The sequence below is a fragment of the Ciconia boyciana genome, chromosome 10 (assembly GCF_034638445.1).
Source record: "Ciconia boyciana chromosome 10, ASM3463844v1, whole genome shotgun sequence".
In the NCBI taxonomy this organism is placed as follows: domain Eukaryota; kingdom Metazoa; phylum Chordata; class Aves; order Ciconiiformes; family Ciconiidae; genus Ciconia; species Ciconia boyciana.
Window position 1 is genome coordinate 18,704,902 of NC_132943.1, and position 14,290 is coordinate 18,719,191.

General features: G+C 60.7%; 1 protein-coding gene across 2 annotated transcripts in view; it reads right to left on the minus strand.

Annotated features, from left to right (window-relative positions):
• The window catches only part of NHEJ1 (non-homologous end joining factor 1), a 45,613-nt gene that overhangs the window by 30,973 nt on the left and 350 nt on the right, over nucleotides 1–14,290 (minus strand). For both annotated transcript variants that reach the window (XM_072874366.1, XM_072874367.1), the window contains exons 2-5: nucleotides 13,754–13,939; nucleotides 12,648–12,857; nucleotides 10,392–10,530; nucleotides 8,857–8,915 (exon numbers count right to left, since the gene is read on the minus strand). In XM_072874366.1, the coding sequence (XP_072730467.1) occupies nucleotides 8,857–8,915; nucleotides 10,392–10,530; nucleotides 12,648–12,857; nucleotides 13,754–13,939 (594 nt within the window). The remainder of the gene's footprint in view (nucleotides 1–8,856; nucleotides 8,916–10,391; nucleotides 10,531–12,647; nucleotides 12,858–13,753; nucleotides 13,940–14,290) is intronic.

Consider the following 14,290-nt stretch of genomic DNA (forward strand, 5'->3'; position numbering starts at 1 on the left):
ACTGACTGAGCAGCACAAGCTCTCCAACCCATAAATAAACCTGGGGGGATTTCACTTCCCTGCTGTTTTCTTTAAATTGCTTTAAAGATTTGGTTTCGGCAGCTGAGGAGACCCAGCATTAAGCAATACCACCAGCTCAGGCAGCAGATGCCCACAGTCAAAAGATAACACACCCATGCTCACTGCATGCATGCTCTCTGGTTTGGGACCCTCTCCTCCACAACGGGGCCACATTTCCAAGCGTTTCCACAACCTGGAGAGCAAGACACGACTGGAAGGGGAGGCTCACATCTCCCCAGGCGCATGGATCCCAGAGCTGGGGCTTTCTGCAGCCATGCCGGGAGCCGGAGCCCGTGTGCCGGGCAGGGCTCCCTGCGCGCATGCCCCGCCAAGCCAGGCTCCCCCCCGGCCCCCAGCAGCCAACATTAATTCATTAACAGTCCCATTAACACCCAGCTGTGGTTTCCCCCCAAACTCAGGCAGGGACCCGCTCCCTTGTGACAGCTGCTGACAGGCCAAGTTTCCACCTTCAGCCCTTCTGGAGTTCTGTATAAAAATAAGCGGGGCTTTTTTTCAAAAGGAAAACTGTATTTCCCCTATCCGCACGCCCGCGCACACGTGCAGGACTCGCAGCAGGAATTTGCTCCAATTTCCCCCACCCACAAACACATCGCCTTTGGCCAGAGACCAAACGTGGGCATTTTCAGCCCAAAATATTAGGTTTTTCAGCACCTGGCAGACAAGAAGCTGGCGTGACCCTGAGCTGGGCTAGATAGGGCACCCGCTCCCTGGCCAAGGGGTGCTGGGAGGCCCAGCAGTGCTCCTGCCGGGACCTCATCCAGCATCCCCAGCAAGGCAGCTGCCAGTGCCTCCCGAGAAGTTGCCCTCCTGGCATGGCTGAGCATCCTGTTTGGGATCTGGTACCCAATTTCTATTTTCCCTTTTTCATCATCTTTCCCAGACAGCCGTGAGCACCAGATGCTCCAGCATCCCAAGGAGATGCCCAGCTCAGCACCTACTTGCGACCTGCTACCCAACATCTCTTTTCTCCTTTTCCACATCATAGTCCTTCCTCAACAGCCGTGAGCATCAGTTGATGTTCAGGAGGCAACCCCTGACCCTCCAGAAGCCCTGGACCACCCCGTGCCCCAGAGGGGCTGATATCCTTGCCCTGCTGCATCTGGCTGCACAGCAGGCTCTGCAGGCTGTGTCAGCAGCACAGGAGCTGGCTCTCTGGGGCTCTCATTGGGAAACTGGAGACCAGGGTGTAGAGACCTCCACGAAATGCAGCCCGCAGGGGATCAGAGCACTGCTCAAGGCTGGCTGGGCATGCTGCCTTGGGTATGTCACCAACGGTGTGGCTTCAGCTCCCTGGACTCCCTTGTTTTGTCCTCAAAACAAGGGCCACCTATCTCCCAAGGTGCCTGGCTGCTAGCAGAGCACCCTGCATCCCTTTGATCCAGAGGTGTTCGCCTTGCCAAGAGCCCTCTAACTACTCCTTCCTTTAAATAGCAAAGCTCAGAAATGCCCTATACGGCTCTGTGTCTATACGTTGTCTATATATTTGTGTACACACATGCACACAACACACAGAGATTTATTCGTGTTTTCAGAGCGGTTCAGGATACATTCCAGGACGAAATTCCAGCCGGCGCTGGAGCCAAGAACATCAGTGGCCCTGGCGTTCACTGCCCCCTCTGCCTGCGCACACACTAAATACGGAAAGGGAGAGGTATAAATAGAGAGAGAAATACATGAATGGCCCTGTTTCCTTACACGGATACATAGGATGCGAAAGTCCGAGTGGAGTGGGAGCAGGCAGCCTCAGGAATCCGATGGCTGTGCCCCCTGGGGTGCAGAGCAACCCCTCCCCGGGTGCTGCTGCCTGCCCAGATGTGTCCAGCTGTTCAGTACCACCTCTGCATGGGCTGGCACAGCTGGGCATTGGCTCGAGGGATAGGGAGGGAGCAGCTCTCAGAAACACCAAAAAAAGCTGCCTGTGGATGTCACAGGAGAAGGGGCACAGCTGGAGGTATGGGGGGAGCTGGGGAAGGGCTCAGGACATGAGAGACATGGTGAATAAACCTGGCAGCCCGTTTCGGGCACAGCGGGGGTGCAGGAAGCTGGGGAAGGCAGCACCGGGGGTGCAGGCAGCACCGCTCCTCTGCCCTGCCCGCGGCCGGCAGAGCTGGCGGGGATGGCAACGCCCCGGTCCAGACCCCATCAGCTGGGGACGGAGAAGCCGCCACGTCCCTTGCCGACACAGAGCAGTGCCTTTAGAGCCCCATCAAAGTCCACCTTGTTCTCCTCCCCAAAAGGTCCTTTGCTTGTAGGAGCCGCTGCCACATCCTGAGCCGAAGGGCCAGGACAGGCGGCTGCGGGGTGCAGCAGCGAGGGGCAGACCGTGCCTCGCACCTTCCCCCCACCAGCTGTCCCCACATCCCCCCTTTGCCCTCCTCTAACCCAAACACAGCCCCAGCAAGCTCAGCCTGGCAAGGCTGGGACCCCAGATGCCTGCGCGCTCCCCGGTGCCCCCTGCGCGCTCCCCAGGGCCGGGCAGCTGCCTGCGGCCGCGGGGCCAATTATGCCCAAGATGTGGGAGCGAGGCCGAGGGCGGCTGTGGGGGGATTGCTGCTCCGCTTTCCGGAGGGGGAAGGGGCTCTCCCCCTTCAATGCTCCCGTTTGAGCTGAGGCCTGGCACTGGCTCAAACCACCGCTTGCTGACACGAGATCAATCATCCCCCGAGCTGAGCTGCTCCTCGGCAGCACCGCGCAGCCGGTGCCCGTGCACGGGCTGGGGCCTCTCCCGCAGGAGTAGGGTCTGGCCCCTTCTGCCAGTCGGCCTGTGACGCCCCTCTGCTTGCTTGCAGCGGCACCTGGCATGGCATGGCGTGGCGTGGCACGGCACAGCACAGCACAGCACGGCATGGCACGGAGAGGATGAGGAAGATTCCAACTGCAAAAGAGGGTTCCCTGCACGTGCCAGACCACATGCCACTGCAGAGCCAAGGGCCGTACAGTGCCTCAGGGAGGGTGGCTGTGATGGCATCCCTCCATCCCCAAACCAGCCACCAAGTGATGCTGGGCTGAAGTGGGGCAGGGACCAAGCAGGCAGCTGCCTGTACCTGGCCCAGGTGCCCCGTTCTCCACATTGGCAGTGCCAGAGCCACGGTCAGGCACAGCCGCAGTCACAGGGGATTGGGCCCCACAGCCCCAGCAGGAGCATCCCCGTGGGGCTCCTGGGACAGCAGCCGCTGCTGCTGCGGCACGTCCCCGTCCCCAGCAGATGCAAGGGCTGGAGCAATCATGGCCAGCCCAGCCCCGGCCCGGCTGCTGGGGGCTCGCTCCTTGCCTGCGGTCTGGGCACTATTTTGGGCAGGCTGCTGCCCCGGGGTGCCCGTGCCAAGTCTGGTTTTAGCAGCCTGCAGCTCCACTGACTCACTGCTCGTGCAAGCAGCCTGTGGCTACTGGTGGTGGCCAAGAAAGCATGCCCTGGCCAGGCCCCCCTCACCCGATCGGGCCTCAGCAAATAAATAAATAACACTGCAGCGCCGCCCGCCACACGCCTCCATGGCAAACACCGCGGGGGGGCCGGTGCCCATGCAGCGGTCAGCCCCCACGCAGTGAAGAGCACCTGTGCTCCTCCCCAAATACCCCAATGTGGGCACAAAGTGCTGGCCCCTGGCCCCCATCCCCTTCAGCCATCGGACATGGCACTCTGCCCCTTGCACCCGTCAGTACCAGCATGCACGCTCCTGCTCTTGTGTGCAAGCTCCTGCTCTTGCGTGCACACTCATGCTCTTGCACACACGCTCACGCTGAGCACGAGTGATCCTCTGCTCCTCCTGATTGCAGCAGTGTGCAGCTCCTTGCGTACACGTGTGTGCAGGGCAGTGTGTGCCCTGCTCCCCTGAGCACGGCCGCAGCCCACCACGTTTCTAGCGTGGGACCTGGACCCCAGGGCAGCAATGAGATGGGGTGACCAAGGCTTGTTCAGGAATGAAGCAAGGACCCCACAAGCAGCCCCAATCCAGAACAGGACACAGGCACCCATGGGTCTCACTGGACGAGCACAGCACAGATGCTTGGCTGCACACAAGAGCTTGCTCCGCTCATCCGAGCATCCCAAAAGCCAGCCCCACGCTGCCACCTCTGCCCTGAGCCAGCCTGCTCAGGGCCTTGCAACTTTTGCACCGCTCAGCCCTGCTAGGAACAACGCCGCGGCCGCCGGCTTCTTCCCCAGCCCCATGCCGAGGGAGCCCAGCCCGGCCGAGCACCCACAGCGGCATCATCTTCCCCGGGCCGTGCAACCTGCGTGCGAGCAGCCCATGTCGCGCCCACGCTGCGGCCCCACTCTGGCCCGGTCGCAGCTGCAAAGCCGCAGCTACCTTGCGCTAATTAAAAACATCCCTCGTTGGAAGGAGCCAAAGGGCCGCTTCCTCCCCACCACACCGGCCTGGCGCGGGTTTGAGGGACGCCGTCCCCGCCCTGCAAAACGCGCGGCCCACCGCCGCCTTCGCCCTCGGCCAGACCACGGCAGCTCCGCTCCCCGGGGCTTATTTTTAGCGCCTGTTAAAAAGCAGAGGCAGGGCGCTGGAGGCAGGCAGTGTGCAGGCAGGTGCCCGGCTGGACCCTGGGGCAGCGATGGCCGGTGGCTCCGGCGGGCGCCCCAGCTGCCCTCCACCTGCCCCGCTGGCCCATGTCCCCTCGTGGGAGGGGGACGGGCGCCTGGCCCCTGTCCCAGCCCCGGTGGGGAACAATAAGAGGGACGCTGACCCCTGGGCGCCCTGACGTCAGCCAGCACCGCCACCGGCGCTGCCGCCAGCCCCGGCTAGGGGCTCCCGCTCGCCCTTGGCCAGGGCTGCACTGGAAGCCGCCTGTTTGTTTATCTTCCTCTCCAGCATTGCTTGTTTTGATGGCACATCCTCCTCCTCCTCGCCGGGCCCCGGGGTCGAGCCGTGAACCCGCTGCGTCCTGTTTGCCGAGGTCCCGCGCTCGGTTTGCGGAGGCACGGAGCAGCCGCCCCCGTGCGTGCTGGCCACGGCAGATAAAAATACGCAGGGCGAAGCATCCTGGGGCACGGGGGCTCTATTTGCGCTGATGGTATCAGTGAGTTTGTCCCCGGCGTACCTGTCCCTGCCCTGCCTGGGGCAGAGGGCACAGCACCGCATGGACCCCCTGACCCTGTCCCCCTCGCAGAGCCGGGCCACGGGCTCTGGCAGAAGCTACATCACGAAATGCCGACCATAGCCAGGCCGGGGCAAGCTCTCAAAACCCATGGGTAGGCACCCCACACTGCCCCGTGGGGTCACATCTGCAACCCAAAGGGACACCTGGGGACAAAATACCCCTGACCTGCTGGGTCCTAGGCTGCTGGGAAGGGTGCTGGGGCAGCCCCGGGGTGCTGAGCCCTCTCCAGCCGCCTGCTCTTTCCTCTCATGGCGTGAAGCCCTGGGCTTGCCAATAAAAGCTGCCGGCTTTGCCTCGGCTCGCACGCGGCCGCTGCTCTCCCTCCAGCTCTGCCCAAGCCCAGGCAGCTGCTCAGCAGTGAACCCTTGCCAAAAACTGCGTGTGTGAAAGCGTCGTTTCCTAAACGTATAAATATTCCCAGGGCTTTGCTGGAAAACTCCCCATGATTAGTTAAAATGCCCTGGACAGCCGAGTGCACACAAGCCCAGGGAAAGGGCACGTTTAAGCCGAGAGGCAGGAGCATCCCTGTGCAGCTCTGCCCTGGGGGACTGGCAGGTCCTTTCCTCTCCATGGGGGATGCAGCAAAGGTTTGGGAAGTGAGCGAAGCCGTGGAGTGCTTTCCCACATCCCACCAGCCCTGCGCCACACCATCGCAGCCCCCTTCCAGCCAGGAGGTGCTTACCACTACCAAACATCCACAACCTGAAGCCCCGTTTCCAGAGGGAGAGGCTGGAAGGACCATCAGACCTCTCTTCCTGACCTCCTGCCCGCTGACGTTCAACCACGCACATCCCGAGACTGAGCCCAGCAAATTGGTTTTCTTCCAGGCGGGCTCCCAGCCCACTTTTGGAGACATCAAGAGATGGAGGATCAACCGCTGCCCTTGGGAGCGTGCCCCGATCACTAATCGCCCACAGGAGCAAACTCAAGTGCCTCCGTCCTAGCTCCAAATTGCCTGGCTCCAGCTCTCGGTGCCTGGCTCGTGCTCTGCTGCTCTCCACGAGATTAAAGAGAGCCCTTCACTAACCAGCATTTTCTCCTTGTAAAGACCCTCACGCACTGTAATCAAGGCGCCTCTCAATTTTCTCCCTGATAAGCTAGACGGAGCTCTTCCCTTCCAAGTCTCTCAATGCCGGGCTCATTCCCCAGCCCTCAATTCATTCCTGTGACTCCGCGCTGATTGTCCGGCGTCTTTTTGAAAAACCAGACGCGGGAATCGGTCGCAGCGTTCCCGGCTTCCCGTGGCATGTCCCAAGGGACCCCAGCCCCTCTTGCTGCTCCTTTTTGGAGCTGGCAAGTGGAGTACAAAATTGCCCAGGGGCTCTGAAATACCTGCCCAGAGACAACGAGATCATCCAGCCCACCCTTCTGCTGCAGGAAGAGAGGGGAGACTGGGGTGAACAGCCAGATTTGGTGGTGGAGAGCTGCAAAGCCATGTTTGGTGTTCCTCACTAACACAAGACCTAGGAGACATCAGGAGGAACGACGGGGTAGTACGTTCAAACCAAAGGCAGCAGCTGCTCGCATCTCATGGCTCATTGCCGTGGGATGGTACATGCGCTAAAAGCGTCATCAGCTGGTTTGTAAAGCAATGGGATGAATGCAGAGAGGACAGACCTCCGCAGGCAGACTGAACGCACAACTGCACCCCTCCACCAGCCTGTCCCTCGCGGCCGATGCTCAGACCTGGCTGCCAGGGGATGCAGAGGGGGAGCATCTCCCAAACCCTCCCATTCCCCATCTGGTGCTCTGGCCCCAAGATGTTGCTCCTGGGTTGTTCCCGGGACACACAGCACCAACTGCCCTCCCATCTTCTAAGTCTCTGCCGGATGAGCTTCCCACCAGCTGCTTTTGCACAGCTTTGTGCAGGGCTGCATTGCTCCCCTTCTGCCTGCCCTGCCGCCCCAGCAGCTGCCCAGCACCACTGAGCACCTTCCCCCATGCCCCACACCCTACCAGCTCTTGGAGGACTCTGAGTGTCAAGCCTGACGTTCACCTTTAGCAGATGTTGTTCAGCTGACCCTTGGACAAAGACATGCTTCATCATCCCCTGATCCTGGCACATCTGCCTGCATCCTTCCAGCAACAGCACCGAAACATTTACCGACTGCTTCTGCCATGTCTGCTCCAGTATCAATCATTTTACCACCTCCGTCTACTAAGAAGCTTATCCCGTTGCTGGGAGCTTGGGGTTTTCTGCTACTACACTAAATAAAAGCCTTTCCTTCTGTCCTTCGCCATGATTTTTCCCTGATGTCTTTAGCTTCTGTTATCCATTTTCTACACTTCATAATTTCTAATTTATATTGATTGCTATCTACTCCCGCTCTCCCATTTGTTATAAACTGCTCTTTTATTTCTAATTGCTGCCTTCACTTTGCCGCTGAACCAGAACGGGCTCTCAGCCAGCGCTGCCCTCTTTCTTGATTGTGGAATTGTGGCTTTTTGTGGCTTCTGAAATTCTTCTGAAAGAGCTCACCATTTTCATTCACATTTTTCTATCTAAATGCTTCCTCCGAGCTGATTTCACTCATAATTTTCCCCCTGCTTTGGGAAATTAGCCCTTTCAAAGCATGAAGGATATAAATTACTGTTTAGGAATGTCCTTTCTTTGCCCAGGGTGAATGTAATCTGGTCATGATCATCGGTCCCTAGGCAACCTCCAAGTTGCAGTCCAGCAGTGAATTCATCCCTATCCATCATAACCGTGGGGAAACAAAAGTTGCCTGCGCTGGATGCAATGCCTCTCATATAAGAGAGGGATCGTCTCTAATTTTTAGAAACTCTGCAGATGGTTTATTGCCGGCTGTGCAAGAGCATCAGCATGTGTCTCGCAAAGCGATGTCCTCTAGAAGCCTGTGTCACACCATGGACACCCTGGCTGACTCCCTGGTCCCCAGCAGACACTGCTGCTTCCCACTCCTGTGCCTTCACAGCGAGCACAGGAACACTCAGAAGCATGCTGAGTCTTTGCATCTATGGGCATCAATCGTTTCTGATCTTGCCACATTGGTTTGAATCATTTTAGTGCTTCCGTGATTATTTCCAGTAATGAAAAAGGATCAGAGGAAAGACTCTCTCCTTCCAGCCCCAGTTTCTGCAAAGCACATGTCTGATTTTAGAGCCGAGTGTGCCAAGGGGAGATCGGTGGGCACAGCACAGATACCAGGCTGAAAGGCACTTGTCCCCACAATGGGCCACTGCAAAGCCACCCCTAAAAGCAGTAGATGAGCCAAAAGGAGCAGATGGCTTCTCCTCATTCACCTGCTCCCTGCCTGCCATCAGCATCGGTGTTTCAGGTCCACGGCAAGTGTGGGAGGCAGGTGAGGATGCCCCAGCGATGACACGCTCCCGTGGAGCAGCCAGCCCAACTTGCACTTCCAGCAACTCCCAGCAGCCAGGCAGTGGCGAGAGGGTGACAAAATACAGTGCCACGTCCCCATTCAGCCATGCCAGGCATGCCCCCAGCTCTGCTCACCCTGCAGATGAGGTGTAAGGACACAAGGAGGGCCATGGGAGAGCCAGGGGGCGTTACCCTTCTCCAGGCAAGTCCAGCCATCCCCACCAGTGCCCCCATTCAGCCCAGCACACCTCACACTGCGGCTGCTGGCGCCAGCTCCCCACCACCCCTTTGCCGAAGGAGGGAGGACTTGCACCGCTCCTTACCTCAGCCATGAAGTTCTGCTGAAACGTCTCCTCCTGGAAGGGCTCTGTCCGCAGGCGGTCTGCAAGGGAGAGCAGGGATCAGCCCAGGCAGGTCTGTCCAGACCTCCCACCCCAGCTTCCCCTTCCCCTGCCCATGGGGTGAGGGTGCTGCAGGGGAACAGCTCCAGCACACTCTTTCCAGAGCCAGCGGAAGAGGCCAGCAGGCCCCTTGGGCTAGGGACACATCACCTGGTTAGCAGAAGGTGTAAGGACCACAGGGAAGTAGGGGAATAAGGTTGAGCCTGTTGATGCACACAGCAGCCAGGTAGCAGAGCCCAGAGCTCACCCACACTTGTCCCAGCACCCTCCCACACAGCGGAGCAGGGGACAGTGGCAGGACATGCTCAGCACCATTCCCAGCTGGAAAGAGCTGCCTGGGTCTGAGCACCGCACAGCCATGCTCTGCGGGATAGGGGACTGCTTGTCTCCAGCTGCTTTTCTGGAGGGGTGAGCCAGCCTGTGTCCTCTTCTTGCAGGACAGGGAGAAGCCCCTGTTATCCCTCATTCTTCTCTGCGCCTCCTTCAAAGCACTAATTTTTCCCCACCATTGCTAAGATGTTGTCTGGAGAAGCACCTGGCTAGTTTTGCTCAGCAGCACTGGTGCAAAGCTTCCTCCCAGCTTCCTGCCCTGCCCAGGCAAGGGACAAGAGAGGCTGCCTGCCCACCAGCATCAGTCTCTGGACCCAAACCAGGTTGTCCTGGCTGCTCCAAGCCCTGCAGAGCTGGCACGCAGCAGCAGAAAGGAGAGCATGGCTGGCTGGCACAGCTCTAGTGCAGCTGCAGGGCAGATCCAGGCTCCCGGACTGCATCACCTTCCTGGCCATGATATGCAAGTCAGGGCTGGACCCCATCGGACCCCACATCCCGGGGGGGCAAGGTTCCCACGGAAGGGCAGGTATCACCTCTGGCAGCAGGGGAGAGCACGGCGCTAGCAAGAGATGACCCAAAAAACAGTGCCCAGCCAATCTCCATGGGTGGAGGACACCCCCCCGGGGTGGGTCCCCCAGGCAGGTCCTGACCCACATCCTACCCGAGGGGGCTTCCTCCCTCCTGTCCCCCCCGATGGCGAGGCGGGCTGGGCGCTGGAGGGGGGCCCACGCACACTGCTGCGCTTCCCGCAGCGGGGAGAGCCAGGAGCCCCTGGTTGCTCTCCAAGCGAGCTACCGAGCTCAGGGAAGGGAGCCTGACACTGCTCCAGGCCGGCCCTTGCTGGCATCCCCGCTCCTGGGGAGTGGCCAGGTGCTCTTGGCGAAGCGGAGAGCCCCTTGGCAACTCCCCAACTCCTCCGGCTACCGGTCAAGGGCTGTTCCTCCTCCAGCTCTCCCCAGGGGCTGCTCCCCAGCCTTCTGGCTACCGTCTTGCTGCCAGCGCGGCTGAACATGAAACACAAGCGTGGCTGGGTAATAGCCAGAGGGAGCAGAGCATGCCAGCTCCACGCTAAGGAGAAAACTTGTTCCCTGCTTGCTCCTCTCTCGGCCCCAGGCATCCCTCCTCACCTCTGCTGAGAGTGGCCCCACTCTCCCTGTAGTCTTCAATCTCAGCATCCTTCTGGAGCAGCAGGGAGGACAGCTCTTGCACCTGGTACTGCAACACCAGGCTCATCCGAATCAGGGGCCGCACAAGGTGACGGGACACCTAGGATGGAGAAGGGACACTCTAGGGAAGGTCCAAGGATGCACACAGCTGTCCATAGAACAGTCAAAGCAGGGCAGCCAGCAAGGCCCTAGCAAGAGCTGCACTCCAGGTCACGCAGGGCTCCCCAAGATATCCCACGTCTCACCCAAATCCAGTGGGAAGCAGTCAAAAGACATGAGCTGGGAGAAGGGAGGCAGGATGCTGCGGGACACGTCCCTCCATCCCAGCCCCATCCTTTCACAGCGGGGGGCTGCAGCAGGGGAGAGCTTGGGTGGGAGAGCCCAGTGGGGACAGGGTGCAGGGGTGGCCAATGCTCCACCTGCCATTTGGGGTGCAGCAGGAGGCAGAGAGCCCCCCATGTGCCACCCAGACCCTCCCCACAGCTCTGCACACCCCAAGGCACGTTCCTACGCAGGAAACAGGCACAGCTGGGTGAAAAACCAGAAGGATCCGAGATGTCAAATTGCAGCTCAAGGAACAGGAGAGACTTTCCCAGGGAGGCAAGATCAAAAGCAGCGGGGATCCCAATGTGCAGGACTTGCGCAGACTGCAGCTCCCCATTGCAGCCCACCGTGCCCACTGTGCTTATGGCCACACAAGCCCCATGCAGGGCCCTGGGCACGTCCCCGGCCCTGGAGCCAGGCTGGGCTGCCCTGGCCCACCAGGTACATGAAGCAGCCTCCTGCCCATCACCTCCCGCAGCCCCTGGGAGGGCGCCTGGGATCCCCTCACCCCGGCACAGCCCTTCTCTTTGCGGACAGGCTGAGCCCACAGGTGAGAGGGCAGCAAATCCAGCATCGCTCGCGAAGCGTTCTTGCTCCTGCGGCGAGCCCACGGTGGGCTCTGCACTCTGCTTGCCCCAGGCACAAGCCACAGAGGTGACAGCCACCAGCCACCCAAGCGCCCAGAGGGCACCACCCGCTGCAGAGCTGGGCCGGGGCAAGCAGCGGTTTGCCAGGTGGGCTCCATGCCTGTCTCGAGCCCCTGGCCGGCTGCTGAGTAGAGCTTAGCAGGGCAGAGTTGGTCCCCGTTCCTGCATCCACACCAGCCACGCTCAGCACCCCAACTGCTTCCCACCTCTTGGGTGCCTCGCAGACATCGATCACGATTCCAGGCAAAGGGAGAGGAGCAGCTACCAGCCGACAGCTTGGGCTTTGCACCTTCTCAGCTCAGCCTCTGCGCTTCTTGCCCAGGGAGGAACAGCAAGTCCCTAGGGCGAGCCAAGCCAGGACCCCGACTTTATTTGCTCCCCAGTTCAACTTTGCAAGCGAGGACAGACACCCGCACAGCAGCTGGGGAGCCCAGCTCTCCTCCCCGTGACGCCCAAGCACAGCCATTCGGGGGGAGAAGCGACGTGCCCCGCAGCAGGACCCGGGGGACCCGGCGGGAGGGGGGTGTCGGGGCTCCAGGGCGATGCCTCCCGCGGCCGCCCGCCCGCCGGCAGCGGAGCCGCAGGGCCGGCCCCGGGGCCGGGGCTGCCGCCGAGGCCGTTAGCGGGTGCCGGGCGCCCTCTTGTGCGCGCAGGGCCGCAGGGCCCCGGGGTGCCGGCGGCGGGGGGCCCGGGCAGCCCCGGCCCCGCAGCGCCCATGCCGCCTGCCGGGGGGTCCGGCGGAGGTGGTCCCCTGGGTGCTCAGCTGGCGACAGCGGGCTCCAGGGGCTGCTTCCCGAAACCCAAAATGTGAGGCAGCAGTGGTAAGAGCAACCCCTTAAAAGCCGGGGAGACCCCGCTGTAATTCCCTCTGTCATGACAGACCGCCTGCGAGTCCTTTGGGGGTACCCGCCGCTCTGTGCCCCGCTTCACGGCGTGCACCAAAGGAGAACGGCATCGCCCGGCTATGCGGGGCGCTGGCAGGGCATCATCCCAGACTGGACATCTCCCTGCTGCCCTGGTCGCAGCATGTGCTGGGCCATCCCTGCCTCGCTGCAAGGCACCAACCAAGGTGCCAAACCCTCAATGGGGAGAAACGGGGACAGTGAGCCTCGGGAGGGGCAGCAGGCAGAGCCAGGCACCCTACAGCCACCAGCACGGCCTGAGACCACCCAAAAGCCTCCACGCGTTAGGAGACAATCCTTAATTTTGGCCTTCCCCTCCCCAAACTCTCCGCAACTTCACTCACCATCTCCACGGGAGCGGGGCAGCAGTGGAAGGCCCAGTAGATGGGCAGTCCTGAGATCTCGCTCTTCACGTGCAGGCTGAGGCCACCGGCAGCATGATGGCAGGAGAAGGAGGTGGCGGTGTCCGGCTCCCCTTCCAGCAAGAGGCGCATCAGGTTGCACAAGCGGTGCAGGAAGGAGGACACCTGGACCGTCAGCCGCTTGTTCAGCTCCTGGGGAAAGGCAAGGTTAGGGGTACAGCAACGCCCCAGGAGCTCGGCACTGGGAGACAAACAGCAACAACTCCAGCACAGAAGGAGCCAAACTACTCCTGCATGTCCCAGCGCTGCAAAAAGCCATCCCTGGGCCTCGGCTTCCAGCCCCGCGACAGGACATTCCCCACCAGTTCTCCCAGGCCAGCTGAGCTGGGAAGGCTCCCCTGCTCCACCAGCCCAGAAGGGTCCGGGTGGTGGGCAGGGTATAATGGTCTCCACTAGCGCATCTGCCCCGCATGCCACCACGAGTGTCACAGCTCATCTAACCTGCCAGAGCTAGGGCATGGCTGCCACCGCGTGCCCATCCCTCCTGCCACCAGCTGCTCAGCACAGCCACTCTGTGACAGAGGAACATGGCAGACGGGGTGGCACATGGCAGCCTGGGCACACGGGCTAGGGTGAGGGGATGAGGCATGGCCCCATGTATTTTGGGGGCTGTGCTGACAGGAAACCCCATGGGAGCCTGTGCCTGGCTATGAACGTGAACAGGAGTCTCTCCATCACGGGTGGGAAGGCAGCCTTCTTTCAAGCTCCTCCTTAGTACACTGGTCCTGGGGAAACCAGCTGCCCATCCATCCCACAAGTGAAATGAGTGTGCTGGCCTCAGCATGCAGCCCCTGTGAACACCTGGCTGCCCTGGGCATGCTAAATAGCCTGGCCCACTGTCCCAGGAGGCAGGTGCTCGGCCAACTGGGGTGACAGTGCTTGGGCAGAGCTGCCTGGGGACTTCCCAGGCCAGGAATTTGCACCCGAGCCCTGTCAGATCCAACAGTCATTGTGTCCCCAAGCAGTTTACGCTGGACGTCAGCTGTTGCGAGGAGAAAAGGAGGTCCTTGGACTTTCCAGACACTCACCTTGGTCCTTTGTCCCACAGCCTCAGCATCTGCACTCTCGTACCAGACGCTGCTGAGGTCGGAGATCAGCAGGATGTAGCCAGTATCCCTGAAGCACGTTTTGGCAAGAAAAGTGGACTCGCCAAAGCAAACAGAAGCCCAGGGCTGTGTCAAGAGGCTGCTCTCCAGCTCCTCGGAGCCTTCCATCTGCAAGAGAGCAATCAGGTCTCTGCTCACCCCCCACCCAGGAAGACCCTGGTCCCTGGGGTGGCCTCAACAGGGACCCTTGGTCCCTGCCAGCCCCTCCATGATGCCAGCCCCACCTCGCAGCCCAGGGGTGAGGATGCTCAGCCAGCTCTGGTCACACACACATCCCTGCACATGCATGCAGCTCTGCTGTGGTGGGCATTTTGGGGAGCTCTGTGCAGGGCAGTTCCTACCCCAGCTCACAATAAGCACCCCAAATGCACCAGCAGACACACGGCAATGTAACTGCTGCCTCCCCAGCGTTATCTGATGCTCGCTGCCATTAATACAGCGAGACCTCTACATCCAAAT